Here is a 21,079-nt window from a genome sequence, read left to right as displayed (position 1 = left end):
AGACTCTCCTAGGGGACTGAGGACTCTGGCCTCTTCCAGGCTGGCTCATGTGAAATAGGACCTGAGTCGTTATCAAGCCCCTGCTGTCACCAGTTAGAAACCAACATAGGGAACAAACTAAACATATTCAGCAGAAGGCGAGAAGGCCCCTAAGGAAGACAGGCTTTTTTAACCTAATCCTTGGGAAATCTAGGAGGGGTGGCAACAGTGGCCCAGAGGCTCCCGTCTCCAAGTCGTAACTCCAAATGCAATGCTCTTTCTACCACCGGTTCTCAGTTCACCTCTTCAAGACCTTCCCACACTCTTCAGGGTCTGTGCCGGGGTCTCCCAACGGCACAGAAACAGAGGGGGCGGTTCTTCCAGGTCTGGAAAGGCTCAGTGCTGGCCCCACCCCAGACATTGCTCATTCAACAGACAAGTCAGAGTTTACTGTTGGGCAGCCTGAGCTATGAAACATGAGGAGACCCCTCCCCTCCAAAAAAGAGTACCTTCCATGCCTCTTTTCCCAAAGAAAAGAGTCTGGCATCAAATGCAGAAGGAAAGCAGACAAGGGCCAAGTTGCCTGGAAGAGCCGGGGGTAGTGACTTACTGCGACCTAAGACAGGCATCAAGCTATGAACTGGGTAGCACCATGGCCAGCGAGGCAGAGAAGGCTTCCTGGAGGAGGAAGCACTTGAGCGTGGTCTTGTAGGGTGAACAGAGGTCAGGGAGAGGAAGGAACACCCCCACCCAGCCCACGCACCCCTGCCCCAAGATGAAAAGCTCGAGATAAGACCTGGAGGTGGAGCAGTAGGGCAAGGGTCCTGGAGCGGGAGATGGACATGGACGGGCAGTTCCACCATATGCGGGGAGCCTTGGTGGCCAAGCTGAAGATGTTTATCAAGGTCTCTCTGTGAATGGCTTCTGAGCTGGCCACAGCCGGTCTTGCAGGCTGGTTCCCAGGAGCTGACCCCAAGATGTGGCTTGGGGTGCCAGAAGGCTACTAGGCGCTATGGTTTGAAAATGACTGGACCCTGGACACGCAGTTTGGTCCCTAGTCTTACGTGAACGTGCTAAGAGGGTGGACACTGAATCTAATCGTGGTGTTGGAGGCGAGGACTCTGACAGGTGACTGTGCTGGCTTGGGTCGTTAGTGGGGAATCCCGGTGGCTTTCCAAGGGATCACACGGACACAGGTGCACACGCACTCCCTGCTGCCCCGTGCTGCCCCGTGCTGCCCCGTGCTGCCCCGTGCTGCCCCGGGACTCTGCTATGAGAACGCCATCACCAGGGCCAAACGGAGACAGCCCGGTCTCAGACTGTGACCCTCCAGGACCTGCAGAGCTAAGTAAACCTTCTCTCTTAATCGCCGCCTTGGGTATGTGTTACAGTTACGAAAGCTCACTCGGACACGAGGGATCCGAGAGAGAAGGCGCCCGGAGTCCGCTCAGCAGGACAGGACGGCCAAGCTGCCACCCCGCCCGGCTCAGTTTCTGGCTGTGGGCTCCCCCAGGAAGGGGCAGCATGGATAACACTGCTAAATGCAGCCGAAGGGTTCCACCACTGTCTCAGCAGTTAGACGGTGACAGTTCCCACCACATCCCAGGGTCGCCTCAGCATGGACATTCTGATTAAAACAAAGTCTTGGCAGACCGGAGTGGAAGAAGGCGGTGACGGAAGGGCTCTGGGTGCTCGTGCCAGTGACTGTATGCCCTGACCTGAGGCGTGCGGGGGGTGGGGGGGGCAGCTCTGCAGGGGGCCTCTCCATGGGGCTGGAGGTGGAATAGAGAGTGGGCTCCAAGTTTTAGGGAGTGGCTAGGGTCTGGGTGACTGGGAATGCAAAGAAGCAGCGTGATTAAAGAGAAACAGAGGTTCTGGGATTCCAGGTCTGGCTTGAACCTGCCAGAGGCAGGAATCGGTGTCAGGAGGACAAAGCCACTGAGGCGCGTTGCGGACCGTCCCTCCACTTGCTCCTACGCACGAGGCACTCTGCTGGCTTCCTGCGACACGAGGAGAGAATACACAGCGCTCTGTCCTTGAGAAACTCACAGAGCAGTAAGAGCCTGTCGACGGACAGCGTGCGGTGCCGGTCGGCGGAGGAACGACCCCGTGCGGTGCAAGCTGCAGGACTGGGGTTCCGCAAGGCTCCTCAGAAGGGACAGACCCAGCACGCGGAAGGGTTTTCCAGGAGGGCACTGGCACTTCAGGAGGAAAATCAGGGAGGTGGGCCACGGAAAAGTACCGCAACTTGGAAAGTGACAAGTCACATTTTGATAGCAAGAGCGAAAGGCTGTGGTTCCCAAACCGTGTGCTGAGGCACCCCAGGGTGGGACAGTCTACATATCCATAGGAAACACAGCGACATCTATCAGTCACCATGAGAAATGCGTTCAATTCATGGGAACTAATTTTTTTAAATGCTCCCTAAATTGTCGCAACTTGAATACTTGTGAAGCTGTTTGCCCTTGACCCAAACGCGAGACTGTGAAGCACTTCCTGTGGCCTCTGAAACACATCGCTGGGAGAGCTTGGGAGGTTGGTAAAAGACGCGGGGCAGGGAGGGAGAGGCTATGAGGCACTGGGGGCCCGGCTACAAGTCAAGAAGCTGGGACTTGGAGCTTCAGTGACGAAGACGCCTTTGAGGCTTACAGGGAGCAGGACACCAGCGGCTCGTCTCGCAAAGGCGGATTTGGCCATGGCTGGTTTGGAGACAGAGTCCTGCTGGGAGCTATGGCAGTGACCCAGGGCCCGAGCCCAGCTGGCTTCAGTTTGGAGCTGGAATCCAGCACTCTGCATGGCCGTGTGGCTAACACTGTGGTGTGACATCTAGGAACACTACAGGGCCCCTGTGTTTAAAGCTGCAGTTAGCGGAGGACTGCTAAGAGATCCCCAGGCAAGAAAAGAGCAGTGTTGGTCCAAGCAAGGCAGTGGGAAGAACATGTGCAAAGGCACAGGGGTGAGAGACCATGGAAGCTTCTAGAAAGTGTGGGCTGGCTGTCGGGACTGGCGCACGTGGCATTGGACAGTGAACATGCACGACCGGTCACCCAGGTTCTTGACTTTGCCTCAGGAAAGAATTCACGAGCGAGTAAGACCTGCAAGCAGCAAGCGTTCTCTGGAGGAAGCAAAAGCACCTGGTCCACACTCAGAGTGGGGCCCCTTCGGAGAGGAGCGGCCCCATCTCACAACTCTGCTTAACCTGACAGGGCGGCGTAAGGAGGGTGGTGCACTGCAGGAGGAGAGGAGCGGCCCCATCTCACAACTCTGCTTAACCTGACAGGGCTGCGTAAGGAGGGCGGTGCACTGAGCGGGGAGAGGAGAGTGGGGTCCCCTCATCTCAGAACTGAGCCTAACCTGATAGGGCTGCGTAGGGAGGGCGGTGCACTGAGTGGGGAGAGGAGAGTGGGGTCCCCTCATCTCAGAACTGAACCTAACCTGACAGGGCAGCATAAGGAGGGCGGTGCACTGAGTGGGGAGAGGAGGGGCCCCATCTCACAACTCTGCTTAACCTGACAGGGCTGCGTAAGGAGGGCAGTGCACTGAGGGGGGAGAGGAGAGTGGGGTCCCCTCGTCTCAGAACTGAGCCTAACCTGACAGGGCTGCGTAAGGAGGGTGGTGCACTAGGGGGCAGAGGAGAGTGGGGTCCCCTCATCTCACAACTCTGCTTAACCTGACAGGGCTGCGTAAGGAGGGCGGTGCACTAGGGGGGAGAGGAGTGGGGTCCCCTCATCTCAGAACTGAGCCTAACCAGACAGGGCTGCGTAAGGAGGGCGGTGCACTGAGGGGGGAGAGGAGAGTGGGGTCCCCTCATCTCAGAACTGAGCCTAACCTGACAGGGCTGCATAAGGAGGGCGGTGCACTGAGCGGGGAGAGGAGCGGCCCCATCTCACAACTCTGCTTAACCTGACAGGGCTGCGGAGGGAGGGCGGTGCACTGAGGGGGGGGGAGAGTGAGGTCCCCTCATCTCAGAACTGAGCCTAACCTGACAGGGCTGTGTAGGGAGGGCGGTGCACTGTGGGAGGAGAGGAGAGTGGGGTCCCTCATCTCAGAACTGAGCCTAACCTGACAGGGCTGCGTAAGGAGGGCGGTGCACTGAGGGGGGAGAGGAGCGACCCCATCTCACAACTCTGCTTAACCTGACAGGGCTGCGTAAGGAGGAGGGTGCACTGAGGGGGGAGAGGAGAGTGGGGTCCCCTCATCTCACAACTCTGCTTAACCTGACAGGGCTGCGTAAGGAGGAGGGTGCACTGAGGGGGGAGAGGAGAGTGGGGTCCCCTCATCTCACAACTCTGCTTAACCTGACAGGGCTGCATAAGGAGGGCGGTGCACTGAGGGGGGAGAGGAGCGACCCCATCTCACAACTCTGCTTAACCTGACAGGGCTGCATAAGGAGGGCGGTGCACTGAGCGGGGAGAGGAGCGGCCCCATCTCACAACTCTGCTTAACCTGACAGGGCTGCGTAAGTAGGGCGGTGCACTGAGGGGGGAGAGGAGAGTGGGGTCCCCTCATCTCAGAACTGAGCCTAACCTGACAGGGCTGAGTAAGGAGGGCGGAGCACTTTAGGAGGAGAGGAGAGTGGGGTCCCCTCATCTCAGAACTGAGCCTAACCTGACAGGGCTGCGTAAGGAGGGCGGTGCACTGAGGGGGGAGAGGAGAGTGGGGTCCCCTCATCTCAGAACTGAACCTAACCTGACAGGGCAGCGTAAGGAGGGCGGTGCACTGAGTGGGGAGAGGAGGGGCCCCATCTCACAACTCTGCTTAACCTGACAGGGCTGCGTAAGGAGGGCAGTGCACTGAGGGGGGAGAGGAGAGTGGGGTCCCCTCGTCTCAGAACTGAGCCTAACCTGACAGGGCTGAGTAAGGAGGGCGGAGCACTTTAGGAGGAGAGGAGAGTGGGGTCCCCTCATCTCACAACTCTGCTTAACCTGACAAGGCTGCGTAAGGAGGGCGGTGCACTAGGGGGGAGAGGAGTGGGGTCCCCTCATCTCAGAACTGAGCCTAACCTGATAGGGCTGCGTAAGGAGGGCGGTGCACTGAGGGGGAGAGGAGAGTGGGGTCCCTCATCTCAGAACTGAGCCTAACCTGACAGGGCTGCGTAAGGAGGGTGGTGCACTGAGGGGGGAGAGGAGAGTGGGGTCCCCTCATCTCACAACTCTGCTTAACCTGACAGGGCTGCGTAAGGAGGGCGGTGCACTGAGAGGGGAGAGGAGCGTCCCCATCTCACAACTCTGCTTAACCTGACAGGGCTGCGGAGGGAGGGCGGTGCACTGAGGGGGGAGAGGAGAGTAGGGTCCCCTCATCTCACAACTCTGCTTAACCTGACAGGGCTGCGGAGGGAGGGCGGTGCACTGAGGGGGGAGAGGAGAGTGGGGTCCCCTCATCTCACAACTCTGCTTAACCTGACAGAGCTGCGTAAGGAGGGTGGTGCACTGAGCGGGGAGAGGAGCGGCCCCATCTCACAACTCTGCTTAACCTGACAGGGCTGCGTAAGGAGGGCGGTGCACTGAGGGGGGAGAGGAGAGTGGGGTCCCCTCATCTCACAACTCTGCTTAACCTGACAGGGCTGCGTAGGGAGGGCGGTGCACTGTGGGAGGAGAGGAGAGTGGGGTCCCCTCATCTCACAACTCTGCTTAACCTGACAGGGCTGCATAAGGAGGGCGGTGCACTGAGGGGGGAGAGGAGAGTGGGGTCCCCTCATCTCACAACTCTGCTTAACCTGACAGGGCTGTGTAAGGAGGGCGGTGCACTGAGGGGGGAGAGGAGAGTGGGGTCCCCTCATCTCACAACTCTGCTTAACCTGACAGGGCTGCGTAAGGAGGGCGGTGCACTAGGGGGGAGAGGAGAGTGGGGTCCCCTCATCTCACAACTCTGCTTAACCTGACAGGGCTGCGTAGGGAGGGCAGTGCACTGAGGGGGGAGAGGAGAGTGGGGTCCCCTCGTCTCAGAACTGAGCCTAACCTGACAGGGCTGCGTAAGGAGGGTGGTGCACTAGGTGGGAGAGGAGAGTGGGGTCCCCTCATCTCACAACTCTGCTTAACCTGACAGGGCTGCGTAAGGAGGACGGTGCACTGAGGGGGGAGAGGAACGGCCCCATCTCACAACTCTGCTTAACCTGACAGGGCTGCGTAAGGAGGGCGGTGCACTGAGGGGGGAGAGGAGAGTGGGGTCCCCTCATCTCACAACTCTGCTTAACCTGACAGGGCTGCGTAAGGAGGGCGGTGCACTGAGGGGGGAGAGGAGAGTGGGGTCCCCTCATCTCACAACTCTGCTTAACCTGACAGGGCTGCGTAAGGAGGGCGGTGCACTGAGCGGGGAGAGGAGAGTGGGGTCCCCTCATCTCAGAACTCTGCTTAACCTAACAGGGCTGCATAAGGAGGGCGGTGCACTGAGGGGGGAGTGGAGAGTGGGGTCCCCTCATCTCAGAACTGAGCCTAACCTGACAGGGCTGCATAAGGAGGGCGGTGCACTGAGGGGGGAGAGGAGAGTGGGGTCCCCTCATCTCAGAACTGAGCCTAACCTGACAGGGCTGCGTAGGGAGGGCGGTGCACTGAGGGGGAAGGAACATGCATGGTTTTTCTGGGAAGCAGGGGCAGAGCTGCTGCACTCCAGCTGCCACTCCTTTGCACTGCTTCCCATTGGTCTGCTGTTTCCTGTCATGGCAATGGGTGGGTGGGCCATGAGGCATGCTGCCGTAGGGCAACGAGGGCATAATGCACTACGGGTCAGTCTAGGTGGGCCTCGGCTCCCTGAACTGCTGTGAACTTGGTCCAGGCCAAGTTCATTCATTTATTTACAAGCCTACATCCTGCTGGCCAGGAGATAACAGGAACTACCCCCAGGTGGCTCAGCCACTCCCTCCACCTCCCTTTCTCACTTTGAGTGGTGAGAGAGAGAGAGGGAGGGGGCCAGGGCAAGGTAGGGACCAGCTTGTAAAGGACATGTGTGCTGCTCTCTGAAGGCCCCCAAAGGACTTGTTCCATCAGGAGTGGCATAATTAGATTTGTATTTGGCAAGGTCCCAGGTGAGTAAAACAAGTTGGGGTCACTTGTGGATAAGCATTGGAGCAGAAAGATAAAGAACGATGGAGACATAACTCTGTGGGCAGCCCAGAATCTGGCCAGGGAGTAAGGGACCAAGGGACGCTATCTATGGGAGAAAGTAGCTGAACAGACGCCGGGAACCCCAGAGAAAGGGAGGTGGGACAAAGAGCTGATTCAGACCATGAGCCTCTGCAGGGCTCTGTCCCCAGGCACCAGTGCCCCCAGGCTTCCACGGGCGGGTCACGCACACTGATGTCAGACGACAGGCCGGAGAAAGAGACTGTGGTCTCCCTGGTGGCTGCTCTGCCATCAGCTAACTCACATCTTGTTCTCACGGCAGATTGGCTAGCCAACCAACCAGAGAACAAGGGGCCCAGCAGGGACAGAGCCCAGGACTCCCAAGGTCCTGCCTTCCCCACAGCACCGTGCAGAACCTGGCGAGCCAAGTCTCCCACTGCTCCTGGCACCGGGCCTCCGAGCTTCCTCTGGGCTTCTTGGAAGTTGGGAGTTTCAAGCCTGCACAGCTGGGCTTTCCAATAGTGCACGCCCCTTTCCCCCTGAGCTGCCCTCACTTCTGTACCTGCACGCCACGCCAGAGGTTAGACTTGAGGTCAGATAGACAGTTACCCTGCTGGAAGTCAGGCTGGCCCTGAGCACGGGTCCCCAGACTGAGCTGGTGAGCAGCTGTCAGAGGGGTGCAGGCCCCTAGGATTCTTCAGCGTCCTCCTGGACACGGGTGCACTCCTGTGATTTCTGCTCACGTGGGGGTGCTGGGCTCCTTCGGGGGCTGCTGACTGCCCCAACCACGAGGCACTTCCCCTGGCAGCTTCTCTATCTCCCACTAAATGGCACCCCCGGGGGTAGCCCACCTGCTGGGGCAGGCACAAAACACTGCAAACTCTCCCCATCTGAGTCTCCTAACAGCCTCTTTTATCAAAGAAACCAGCTCGAGAAGGCTGTCAGTTGCTGCAGGTGACACGGCTGCTGTATCACAGGACGAGGCCTCGAACCTGAGTCCCTAAGACTCCAAGCCCTGTAGCTGCAGCACTGACAACCACTGCTCTGCCTCCTGGCAGCCTCAGTGGGACTGAGCCAGGCGAGTGAGCCTCCAACCTCCCTTTATCTTTTCCTAAAAGGTCGCACACACTCACTACGAAATATTGGAAAATGAAACAAGCAACGTTAAAAGTCCCATGATTTCCCGCTCCAGGTGCACGCACTATTCGTCGTCTGATATATCTTCCTTCTAGACTCTGTCCAGGAATCTGTCAGCAAAGCCCCGCATGGTGCCTGACGCAGGCACGTGCCCGGTACACAGCCCAACTCTGCTGCCAGCGAGATGGACTGGGCGGCACGACTACTTTACAGCGTGCTTTTCCCGTTCAGCTGGACAGCTTCCACATCTGTCTGAGCCGATGCCCGCAGGTGACAACTCGCCCCCGTGAACGCTCAATCCTGACCCGAGCCGGGTCTTCTGGCACAGGGCCAGGTGGCCCCCAGGCTGACACCCACAGTCTCTCCTACTTGGGTTCTGAGAAGTGTGGTGCTATTTTGGTTGAACTAAATGGTCAGTTAAACAAACAAACAAAAAAAGGAAACCACTAATTAAACTAGTCAAACAAGTGTTATTTTCGTCTACACAATACTTCACTGATTTGCCTAAATTTTCTCTTCAGCCAGGTGCTCTGGAGTTGAATCATCAAATTCTTAGGAGCATAAATAGCTATAAACGAATAGAACTCCTTGCCCCTAAAGGAGTCTGCGTATAGCTCTGGATTAGAAGGAAGCAAGGCCTTGCCTCCTAATTGGGCTGAGGTTTTCTGGTCCATTAAGTGAGAATCTGCCTTAAGTCTCCACCTTTAGGGACCCAGCTTGCACAGCTGGGAGCCTGGCTGTTTCCTGCCTGCTGGCACTGGCAGAGGGCAGCCACAGGGGAAGAGGGCAGTGAGCTCGGTGGGAGGGACCTGACTCTGGCAGCCGGGGTTGAGTCCCTGTCTTGGGCAAGTTACTAAGTTACCTAAGCCTCAGTTTCCTATTCTGAAGAAGGGAGCGTGATGGCCACCTCGTCCATGTTCTAGGAGGGTAAAATGAGGTAACAAAGTAATGCACTCAGAACGCGGCCTTGCAGTGGGAAGCGCTCAGTAAATGCTAACTCTGGGGGGCCAGCACTGTGGCTTAGTAGGTTAAGCCGCCGCCTGCAGTGCCGGCATCCCATAAAGGCTTGGGTTTCAGTCCTGGCTGCTCCTCTTCCGGTCCTCTCTGCTGTGGCCTGGGAAAGCAGTGAAGATGGCCCAGGTGCTCAGGCCCCTGCACTCACGTGGGAAACCCGGAAGAAGCTCCTGGCTCCTGACTTTGGATCAGCCCAGCTCCGGCTGTTGTGGCCTTCTGGGGAGTGAACCAGCAGAGGAAGACCTCTCTGTCTCTCCCCCCTCTCTCTGTAACTCTGCCTTTCAGATACATCTTTTTAAGAAAAGCTAACCGTGGCTGTTGCCTCTCAGGTTTGAGAAGGGCCATGTGCCCACTTCACCCTCAGGTCTCCCTGTGTGTGCTGCAGAGAGTGGACTGAAAATGCAAGCGCTCTCACTTGATTGCCTTTTGCATTCACAGCAGTGACAGGATCAGAGCCGCAGCAAACCGCAGATTACCTAGGCTTCACGCCGTGTCACAGCTGCCACCCAGAGCATCCAAGGACGGCTCTGGCCTCCCTCCCCGTGTGTGCAGCCCAGCTGGCCGCCCTGGGTGCCGCATGGCCCAGCCTCGCGCCACTTGTTCCTAGCACGCCACGCCATCTCAAGGCATGCCATGCGCTGACCACTGGTCCATTTCCCGCTGCTATAAACAAATACCACCAGCTGGGCGATTAGTAAAGAAAACAGGCGCACGGTTCTGGAGGCTGGGAAGTCCGAGGCAGAGGGGCTGCACCTGCCAAGGTCCTTCTGCTGGGGACTCTGCACCACCCTGACGGGGCACGAGGCGTCGCAAGGCAGGGCAGGGCGAGCCTGCAAGAGCCAGCGTCAGGCTTGCTTTTATCCTAGACCCACTCTCCAAGTAGCCCATTAATGGATTAATCAAGCACATCTTCATGGCCCCTCGTGTCCCTTCTCTTTCTTCATTTAAAAATTTATTTACTTATTTGAAAGACAGGGAGACTGAAGGAACGGGAGAAACAGAGAAGAGAGATCTCGCATCATGGGTTCACTCCCCAAATGGCCGTGATAGCAGGGACGGGCCAGGTGGAAGCCAGGATCCAGGAACTCCAACTGGGTCTCCCATGTGGTGGCAGAGACCTAAGGACTTGGCCATCACCCGCTGCCTTCCCAGGCACATCAGCAGGGACTTCAAACAGCCTCACATATGTGACCTGAGTCTCACAAGCGGTGGTTAGCTCGCTGCTCCAAAGTTCCCGCCCTGCTCCATCTCCTAATATCCCACAGTGGGGTTAAGTTTCAGCGTGAATTTTAGTGGAGACTGCACAAAACCGAGCTCAGACCATTTTAGGCAAGAAAATCTTGACAGGCAGAATGGCATCAGGCATTCACAGACTGAAGAGGAAAAGGCTCCCTGCTAGTCAGGATGTCTTGATCACCAGTGTAGAAATCCACTGGAAGCGACTTCGCTGGGTTAGAGGGTCACAGCAAGCGCTGCAGAGGGAGAGCCTGGACCTGGCTTCACTTCCTAGACAGTCTCTCAGCACTCAGTGTAGACGGGCTCTCTCCTAGACAGTCTCTCAGCACTCAGTGTAGACGGGCTCTCTCCTAGACAGTCTCTCTCAGCGCTCTGTAAGAGGGTTCTCGCCTAGACAGTCTCTCAGCACTCAGTGTAGACAGGCTCTCTCCTAGATAGTCTCTCTCAGTGCTCTGTAAGAGGGTTCTCACCTAGACAGTGTCTCAGCACTCAGTGTAGACGGGCCCTCGCTAGACAGTCTCTCTCAGCACTCAGTGTAGAAACTCTCCTAGACAGTCTCTCAGCACTCTGTAAGAGGGTTCTCACCTAGACAGTCTCTCTCAGCGCTCAGTGTAGACGGGCTCTCTCCTAGACAGTCTCTCTCAGCAGTGTAGACGGGTTCTCTCCTAGACAGTCTCTCTCAGTGCTCATTGTAGACACTCTCTCCTAGACAGTCTCTCAGCACTTAGTGTAGACGGATTCTCTCCTAGACAGTCTCTCTCAGCACTTAGTGTAGACAGATTCTCTCCTAGATAGTCTCTCTCAGCGCTCATTGTAGACACTCTCTCCTAGACAGTCTCTCTCAGCAGTCAGTGTAGACGGGTTCTCTCCTAGACAGTCTCTCTCAGCACTTAGTGTAGATGGGTTCTCTCCTAGACAGTCTCTCTCAGCGCTCATTGTAGACACTCTCTCCTACACAGTCTCTCTCAGCACTTAGTGTAGATAGGCTCTCTCCTAGACAGTCTCAGCGCTCTGTGAAGTCGGTTCTCTCTGTGCAGATGAAGACGGGCACCAGCAGCCCTGGGTTAATGTCCCCAGTTTTGCAGCTCTCAGGAAAACACAGAACTTTTCAGTTGGCATCCACATAGAAACCTCAGTGAAGCATTGGCTGGCCCTGACTGGGGCGTGTGCTCACCCCTTGCCAAGGAGACAAGACAGCATGACTGACAGCCTGGATACTGAGTCCATCCCCATGACCAGAGGGCAGGGTTCCATGACTGACAGCTCCTCAGGACAGTGGGGGAGATGATTCTATAGGAGTGGTGGGCATACAGTGGAGACTTCCCTGCACCAGCAAGGAAGCCCAGGCATGCTTAAGGCCAGCTTCACTTCAATTTCTCTAAGATCTTTCTAGGGGCCGGCGTTGTGGCACAGTGGGTTAAGCCACCACTTGCCATGATGGCATCCCACACTGGGGCTCTAGTTCAAGTCCCATCTGCTCTGTTTCCAGTCTAGCTCCCTTTCTGGTAATGTACCTGGGACAGCAGTGGAAGATAGCCACGTGCTTGGGAGGCCTGGATGGAGTTCCAGGCTCCTGGCCTAGACCAAGCTGTCAAGACCATCTGGGGAGTGAATCAGTGGATAGAAGGTCTCCCTATCTGGATGTCACTTTGCCTTTCAAATAAATAAATAATTTTCTTGGGGGCTCTTCAAACTGCAGATGAGCATTTTTATAAACACAAATTCACGAGATCACACAATTTACATGTAAAATGGGGCTAGTGTTCTCATGAGGTTCATAAACCAGCTCTAAAGCAATTCTAAAGGAAGTATTGCAGAATTGCTTTTAGCACTAGCAGTATTACTAGAAAAAGGGAGAGAGACTCCCACGTGACTAATGGCAGGACACTTTCTCTGGAGTGCAGAAGCGTTATTCTGTTTCTTTTAAAAAGACCCAGGTGGTGCGTAAGGTCATTTTGATAATGACATATATGTCATTACCCACTGTGCAACTACTTTCCTCTCAGATCTAAGAATTTAGGGAAATGAGAATGGGTGTGAACTCGGGTGAGACACAGAGAGAGTTGTTAACTGATGCTTTCTGGGTGTCCAGTCTGGCCACTGTCAATCACACTGGGACCCCCTGGGAGCTTGTTAAAATGAGAGAGGTAACTGGTCCCACCCCAGAGACTCTGGTGTGGTAAGTCTGGGCGAGGCCAGGCCTTGGTATTTTCTGAACACTGCACAGCTGGTTTTCACCAGCCACTGAAGGGGGAAACCACTAGCCAGCAAGTGTTTTTCAGAGTGTGGGTGTAGTCTTCTTGCCTTGAAACCCAAGAGCTAGTTCAAATGTAGATTCCCAGGTCCCCCCGCCCCCAACGCCCATTCCATCAGATTTGGCGGGAAGAAGGGTTGCTACTCGATAGTTTATCAAACTCCAAAGTGATTTTGAAAAATCTTGTTGTTTTGAAATATTTATAGAGTCACAGGAAGTTGCAAAAAATATCCAGGGATATTGTCTGTAGCCTTGCCCCAGTAGTAACCTCTTGCATCACTATGGTACCTTACCAAAACCAGGAAACTATACTGATACAACCAGAGATTATTTAGATATATTGAGGTTTACATGCACTCGTGTGTGTGTGTGTGTGTGTGTTTGCAGAGTGTCTGCTTATCCATCTATCTGACAGTACCACGCAGTCTTGACTATATTATAGCCACGTCTTAGGATCTGGTATACTGATTCCTCCGATTTCATTCTGATTTAGCGGCTGGGCGTTTAGCCTAATGGTTAACACACCCACATCCCATGTCAGAGAACCTAGATTCTACACCTGGCTCCAGCTCCTGATTACACTTTCCATAATGCAGACCCCGGGAGGCAGCATTTGTGGCTGCCACTCACGTGGGAGACATGGACTGAGTTCCGAAAGCCTAGCTTTGGTCTAACCCCGCTCTGGCCATTGTGGGCATCTGGGCAGGGAACCAGAGGGTAAGAGTCCTTTCTTTGTCTCTCTGCCTCTCAAAGAAAGGAGCAAAAATGTATTTTAAACTGATTAGTTTTCTAGGTCCCTTGTCTTTGCATATACATTAAGTAAGTTTATGTACGTCTGCAAAATTCTGAGATTTTCACTGAGATTACATTAAACCTATCTACCGCTTCTGGGAGAACAGACTCTGTATAGTGTGAGGTCTTCCAATCCATGAACACGCTGTCTCTCCCCTTACTCAGATCTTCTTTGCTCTCTTTGTCCACATCGTAAATGGCATTGTGGTTTTCAAAAAAGACTTATTTATTTATTTGATAGGCAGAGTTATGGGGGGGTGGATATCTTCCATCTGCTGATTCACTCCCCAAATGGCCACAACGGCTGGAGCTGGCTGATCTGAAGCCAGGAGCCAGCAGCTTCTTCCAGGTCTCCCACATGGGTGCAGGGGCCCAAGGACTTGGGCCATCTTTTGCCACTTTCTCAGGCCATTAGCAGGGAACTGGATTGGAAATGGAGCAGCTGGGACTCGAAATGGTGCCCACATGGGACGCCAGTGCTGCAGGCGGAGGTTTAACCTACTATGCCACAGTGCTGGCTTCCCCCTCCTACCCACCTCCCGCCCACCCCACTTTGTTCTTGAGAGGTTTCTGTGAACAAGTGCTAGATTTTGTCAAATGCTTTCTCTGTGTTACCAGATATAATCACATTTTTTTAAAGCTGTTAATATGATCAATTCTATAGAATGATTCTAAAATATTGAACCAGGGATGGGCCGCTGGCATAACAGTGATGTTATAGGATGTGGAATGCCCACATCCTATACTGCAGGGTCCAATATGAATCCCAACACTGTTTCCTTCTGCAGCTTCCTGCTAATGTGTACCCCGGAGGCAGCAGACTATGGGTCAAGCTGTTGGGTCTCTGCCCCTCAACAGAAGACCTGGATTGAGTTCCCAGTTCCTACTGTGGCCTGGTTCAGATTTGAGTACTGTGGGCCTTTGGGGAAGGAACCAGTGGGTGGGAATCTGTGAGTGTGTGTGTGTGTGTGTCTCTCTCTCTCAACTTCTTATTCACTATGCCTTTCCAATAAATAAAATAAACTTATTTGAAAGGCAGAGTTAGAGAGAGAGAGAGACAGAGAGACAGAGAGACAGAGAAAGAGAGACCTTCCATCCTCTGGTTCACTCCCCAAATGGCTACAATGGCAGAGCTGTGATGGTCCAAAGTCAGGAGCCAGGAGCTTCTTCCGAGTTTCTCATGTGGGTGCAGGGGCCCAAGCACTTGAACCATCTTCCACTGCTTTCCCAGGCACATCAGCAGGGAGCTGGATCTAAATGGAGCAGCTGGAACTTGAACCAGTGCCTATGTGGGATGTCGGCACTGCAGATGGCAGCCTTACTCGCTACATCACAATGCCAGCCCCTCAAATTAAATTTTAAAAAATAAAAAAGAGGGGGCCGGTGCTGTGCCATAGCAGGTAGAGCTGCTGCCTGCAGTGCCGGCATCCCATATGGGTGCCGGTTTGAGTCCCAGCTGCTCCACTTCTGATCTGGCTCTCTGCTGAGGCCTGGGAAAGTGGTGGAGGATGGCCCAAGACCTTGGGCCCCTGCACCCACATGGGAGACCCGGAAGAAGCTCCTGGCTCCTGGCTTCAGGTCGCTGCAGCTCTGGCCAATTGGGGAGTGAACCAGCAGATGGAGGACCTCTCTCTCTCTCTCTCTCTCTCTCTCTGCCTCTCCTCTCTCTGTGTAACTCTGCCTTTCAAATAAATAAATCTTTAAAAAAATTAAAAAAGAAACCCCATATTTATAAGATATTTTTAAAAATTGGAACCAGCCTTACTTATCTAGTATAAATACCACTTGTATAATTGTGCCATATAATTCCTTGTATACATTGCTAGATTTGTTAGATTTTTGTAAGACATGAAGGATATTTTTCTATAGTTCTCTTTTTCTGGGTTATCTTTGCCTGGTTTTTGTATCAGAGAAACACTATGCTTGTAAATTCAGCTGGGCAGTGTTCCGTCTTCTTTTATCTTCTGGAGGAGGTTGTGTAATTATTGTTAATTCTTTAAATGCTTTGGTAGAATTCTGCAATGAAACCACCTGGGCCCGGAGATGCCTTTTCCAGGACATTGAAAATCACAAATTCAGTTGTTCTGCAGTTATAGGATTATTCAGGTCTACGGCCACACCACCCTGAACGCGCCCGATCTCCTCTGATCTTGGAAGCTAAGCAGGGTGGGGCCTGGTTAGCACTTGGATGGGAGGATTATTCAGATTGTTTAACTCATCTTAGTGGAGCTTTAGTGGTTTGTGGTTTTCTAGAATTTTGTCCATTTTTCCCTGGTTATCAGATGCATTGGTCTGGAGCAGTCTGTGGTGGTCCCTGACCCCTTCAACGGCCACAGTGTCCGTGGTGATGGCACAATCTTCCTTGATATTGCTGATCTGTGTCTTCGCGTCTTTTATCTAAGTTTTGCTGGAGGCTTATTAATTTTTATCAATTTTTACAAGAATTGGTTTCACTCATTTTTCTGTTTCTCTATTTTCAATTTCATTGATTTCTGTTCTTATTATTTGCTTCCTTCTGCTCGATCCAGATGTTTTTGCTCCTCTTCTTCTAATTTCTTGACATAGGAAGATCTTTCTTTTCTAAGGTAATATTTAGTGCTATAAATTTCTCTCTGAGCACTGCTTTAGCTGCAACTACACATTTTGATGTGTTACTACTTAATTTAGTAAAAGGTGAGGTTTATATGATCTGAAGAGAAACCAGACTATGTTATTCTTAATAACAATTATTTTTGAAATGCAGAGAGATTTCCCATCCACTGGTCCACTCCCCAAATGCCTATAACGGCTGGGGCTGGGTCAGGTTGAAGCCAGGAGCTCAGTCCAAGTTTCCCACATGGGTGGCAGGGACCCAGGGACTTGGGCCGTCACCTCCTGCTTCCCAGGGTGAATGTCAGCAGGAACACAAGCAGGAGCACAGCCAGGACTCACACCCGGGCCTTTGGTAAAGACACAGGTGTGCCAAGCAGCGTTTTAACTGCTACATCACACACCTGCCCTGTTGTTACCTCATTCTTACATCATATAGTTGATATGTTTGTTTTCTTTTGTTCTCTTATTTCACTCTTCTTGCCTTCTTGGAGGTAACTTGACCATTTTTAAGAATTAGAAATTTTTGTATATCACCTTGTACCGTCTTTGCAGTAGCTGCATAAATATGCATGCATAATTCGTCACAGTCTGGGGCTGACATTATGGAGTAGTGGGCAAAGCCGTAGCCTGTGACGTCGGCATCCCATATGGGCACTGGTTCGAGTTCTGGCGGCTCCACTTCTGATCCAATTTCCTGCTAATGGCTAGATAAAAGTAGCAGAAGATGGCCCAAGTACTTGGGCCCCTGCCACCCAAGTAGGAGTCCTGGGTGAAGTTCCTGGCTTCGGGACGGCTCATATCTGGCTGTTGCGGCCAGTTGGGGAGTGAACCAGCGGATGGAAGATGCTTTTCTCTCTCTGTAACTCTTTCAAAGAAATAAATAAATCTTTAAAAAACAACTGTCACAGTCTGTAAGTGCGGATGCTTCACCACCTTGATGTGCGGAACACTTACCTCGAGTTTCATCCCCTTCGCCCCTCAGAACGTCTAGTACCACATCACGCAGCGTTAAGACTTCTGTTTCAACATCAAGCAGGATTCGAGAAACCCGTGACAAGAGTAGCCTTACTTTTACCCTTTCCTTCATTTGTTAACTCTCTGAAGTTGCAAACTTTCTTCTGTTTGCAGAATTCTTTAGCCGTTCTTCAAGACAGATCTCCTTGTGCCAAGTTCTGTTCCTCCTCCGTGACCGGAGAATGCCTTTATTTCCACTTTATTTCCACTTCTTTCCCGCAGGATCCTCAACACGTGACTGGCTCGCGAGCGACAGCTTTCTGTCTCTAGCACTGCAGGGATGTACCACTTCTCTCTGGCTGATGAGAAATCTGCTGTCCTTGAGTCAGGGTGCCTGTCCCTAATGCGCCGTTTTCCTCTGGCTGCTGTCAAAACTTTTTTCTTATTTTTCAGAAGTTAAATTGTGATGTGGTCTTGACACGGATTTCTTTGGGTTCATCCTGTTTGAGGTTCATTCATTTTCTTGAATCTGTAAGTTTATGTCTTGTCAAATTGAGGGACTTTCAGCTATTATTTCTTCAAACAAAGGTAACGTTTAAGAACGTTTTAAGTTTGAGAAGCATCGCTCAGGAATTGGGTTTAGGTGTCCAAGGATCTGTCAAACTGTGTAAAAATGTCCTGGGTGTTCATTTTTCTTAGGAATGGGTGCACAGCTTTCACTGGGTTCTCAAGACTCCTCAGCACTCACCAGCAACTTCATGGAAGCTTTGGTTTGTGGACTTACTGGTTGTTCTTGGTCTTCTTGGCTGTAGCCAGTAAAATAAAACAAGCTCATTCGTATTTTTTCTTTCCTTGTACCACATCTGTTGAATTCTTGTGTCCCAAATATTTCTCCAACAGTTTTATGAAATATAATCACTGTGGAGAATATTTTCAGTGTGCCTAATATGTGCCAGACAAATGTCTTTAAAAAATTTCCCCTTAGTGAGAAGGAAAAGAGGTAAAATTAATGTCACCTTTGACTTAAGAAAGATTCTGAGTAACTAAGAACGCTAGCGTGAACCTGGCCGCTTTTCCACGTGACCCTCCCTTATAAAATCTGTTCCCTTCCCCTCTGAGCTGGACGCCCCAGCAGCCAAGCTGCCTCTCTGCATGCGTAACTCCATACACTAAACACAGGCTCATGCAGCGCCCTCGTCACTGCTGCGCTGGGCTGACAGTCGCTGCCTGGACCCGCACCACGGCCCCGCAGGCTTGTCCTGCACAGCTGCTCAGCTGGCTCCTCTGCTAGGCACAGTTCACCTCCTTTGTCACTCGCCTTCCTGAACTAACGTCTGCTGCTCTTTCCAAGCTCACTTTGGAAGGCACTGCCTCTGGGAAGGCTTCATTCTCTCTCCTCCAAGCACTGAACTGAGTATCCCCCCACCGTCATCCAGGCCTGCAGTATCGCGTTGTGTGCTGGTGGCCTAATGGCTCCTGCCCTCAGACCGTGAGCACTTTGGAGGCTGGGACTGGGTCTTCGTTGTTTCTGTGCCTCCAGGACGTCCACGGGTACAGTGAGACGCAGGACGTCCCGTCCACAGGTACAGTGAGACGCAGGACGCCCACGGGTACAGTGAGACGCAGGACGCCCACGGGTACAGTGAGACGCAGGATGTCCCGTCCACAGGTACAGTGAGACGCAGGACGCCCATGGGTACAGTGAGACGCAGGACGCCCACGGGTACAGTGAGACGCAGGATGTCCCGTCCACAGGTACAGTGAGACGCAGGACGCCCACGGGTACAGTGAGACGCAGGACGCCCATGGGTACAGTGAGACGCAGGACGCCCACGGGTACAGTGAGACGCAGGATGTCCCGTCCACAGGTACAGTGAGACGCAGGACGCCCACGGGTACAGTGAGACGCAGGACGCCCACGGGTACAGTGAGACGCAGGACGTCCACGGGTACAGTGAGACACAGGACGCCCACGGGTACAGTGAGACGCAGGACGCCCACGGGTACAGTGAGACACAGGACGTCCACGGGTACAGTGAGACACAGGACGCCCCGTCCACAGGTACAGTGAGACGCAGGACGCCCACGGGTACAGTGAGACACAGGACGCCCCGTCCACAGGTACAGTGAGACGCAGGACGCCCACGGGTACAGTGAGACACAGGACGCCCACGGGTACAGTGAGACGCAGGACGCCCACGGGTACAGTGAGACACAGGACGCTCACGGGTACAGTGAGACGCAGGACGTCCACGGGTACAGTGCGATGCAGGACGTCCACGGGTACAGTGAGACGCAGGATGTCCCGTCCACAGGTACAGTGAGATGCAGGATGCCCACGGGTACAGTGAGACGCAGGACGTCCCGTCCACAGGTACAGTGAGACGCAGGACACCCACGGGTACAGTGAGACACAGGACGCTCACGGGTACAGTGAGACGCAGGACGTCCACGGGTACAGTGAGACGCAGGACGCCCACGGGTACAGTGAGACGCAGGATGTCCCGTCCACAGGTACAGTGAGATGCAGGACACCCACGGGTACAGTGAGACGCAGGACGTCCACGGGTACAGTGAGACGCAGGACGCCCACGGGTACAGTGAGACGCAGGATGTCCCGTCCACAGGTACAGTGAGACGCAGGACGTCCACGGGTACAGTGAGACGCAGGACGCCCACGGGTACAGTGAGATGCAGGACGCCCACGGGTACAGTGAGACGCAGGACGTCCCGTCCACAGGTACAGTGAGACGCAGGACACCCACAGGTACAGTGAGACGCAGGACGCCCACGGGTACAGTGAGACGCAGGACGTCCCGTCCACGGATACAGTGAGACGCAGGACATCCTGTCCACGGGTACAGTGAGACACAGGACGTCCCGTCCACAGGTACAGTGAGACACAGGACGCCCACGGGTACAGTGAGACGCAGGACGTCCCGTCCACAGGTACAGTGAGACACAGGACACCCACGGGTACAGTGAGACGCAGGACGCCCACGGGTACAGTGAGACGCAGGACGCCCACGGGTACAGTGAGACACAGGACACCCACGGGTACAGTGAGACACAGGACGCCCACGGGTACAGTGAGACGCAGGATGCCCACGGGTACAGTGAGACACAGGACGCCCACGGGTACAGTGAGACACAGGACGTCCATGGGTACAGTGAGACGCAGGATGCCCACGGGTACAGTGAGACGCAGGATGCCCACGGGTACAGTGAGACACAGGACGCCCACGGGTACAGTGAGACACAGGACGTCCATGGGTACAGTGAGACACAGGACGCCCACGGGTACAGTGAGACGCAGGACGCCCACGGGTACAGTGAGACGCAGGATGCCCACGGCTACAGTGAGGCACGTGGAGTGCTGCCTCCGCTCAGAGGTCAGTACCGATTTCCTCACCGATGTCGTAAGTGTGCTGAGCTCCTTCACGTGTAGGTGTGGACAGCAGGTGTTCAGGCCTCCCTCCGCAGGTTTACACCTTCCCCAGGTCCTCACAAGCACCTGTCTGTAATCCACTTTAGACTTTTTCTGAGAATGAATGTAAAGGGTCTTGGCATCGTCTGGGTAGAGCGCCTCCCTCCCCAGCTGTGGAAAACAAACAGGGACCTTGCCACTGTCCTGTGCCTCACTGCTGGAGCTACGCCTGCGCTTACACTCTCAGTCCTGTCTTTCCCGACAGGGGGGTGGGGGCTGTGTCTTATTCAACATGGATCTCCAGGGACCAGCAGGAGGCATTCCATCCAGGAGGGCAGAATGAACGTGATATGAGGTCATCACAACTCTACCATCGTTCACAGGTGCCACATCTGCATCTCCTCCCCAACTTGACTTCCTGTTCATCTTTCATTCTAAGCCAGCGTGGACTCCTTTTTGGAAAGAGAGGATTGGGTTGTTACGCCGCTTCTCAGGAGAGGACTGTGTTGTTTAAACGCCTGTTTTCCTTCCTCCCAGGTACTACCTTGGCCGTCAGATGTTTATTGTCATTTCTGATCCAGACATGATCAAGCAGGTTCTGGTGGAGAACTTCAGCAACTTCACAAACCGAATGGT

The 21,079-nt window shown here is 53.8% G+C and overlaps 1 protein-coding gene across 3 annotated transcripts in view; it reads left to right on the top strand.

Moving 5' to 3' along the window:
• TBXAS1 (thromboxane A synthase 1) overlaps positions 1 to 21,079 on the top strand; it is a 216,382-nt gene that overhangs the window by 77,974 nt on the left and 117,329 nt on the right. For all 3 annotated transcript variants that reach the window (XM_089328712.1, XM_089328711.1, XM_070071415.2), the window contains one exon: positions 20,981 to 21,077. In XM_089328712.1, the coding sequence (XP_089184838.1) occupies positions 20,981 to 21,077 (97 nt within the window). The remainder of the gene's footprint in view (positions 1 to 20,980; positions 21,078 to 21,079) is intronic.

This window comes from Oryctolagus cuniculus, chromosome 3, assembly GCF_051225735.1.
Source record: "Oryctolagus cuniculus isolate XC-2025 breed Fujian yellow rabbit chromosome 3, ASM5122573v1, whole genome shotgun sequence".
NCBI lineage: Eukaryota > Metazoa > Chordata > Mammalia > Lagomorpha > Leporidae > Oryctolagus > Oryctolagus cuniculus.
Note: the sequence above shows the minus strand (reverse complement) of the source record. Positions and strands in the feature narration are given on the sequence as shown.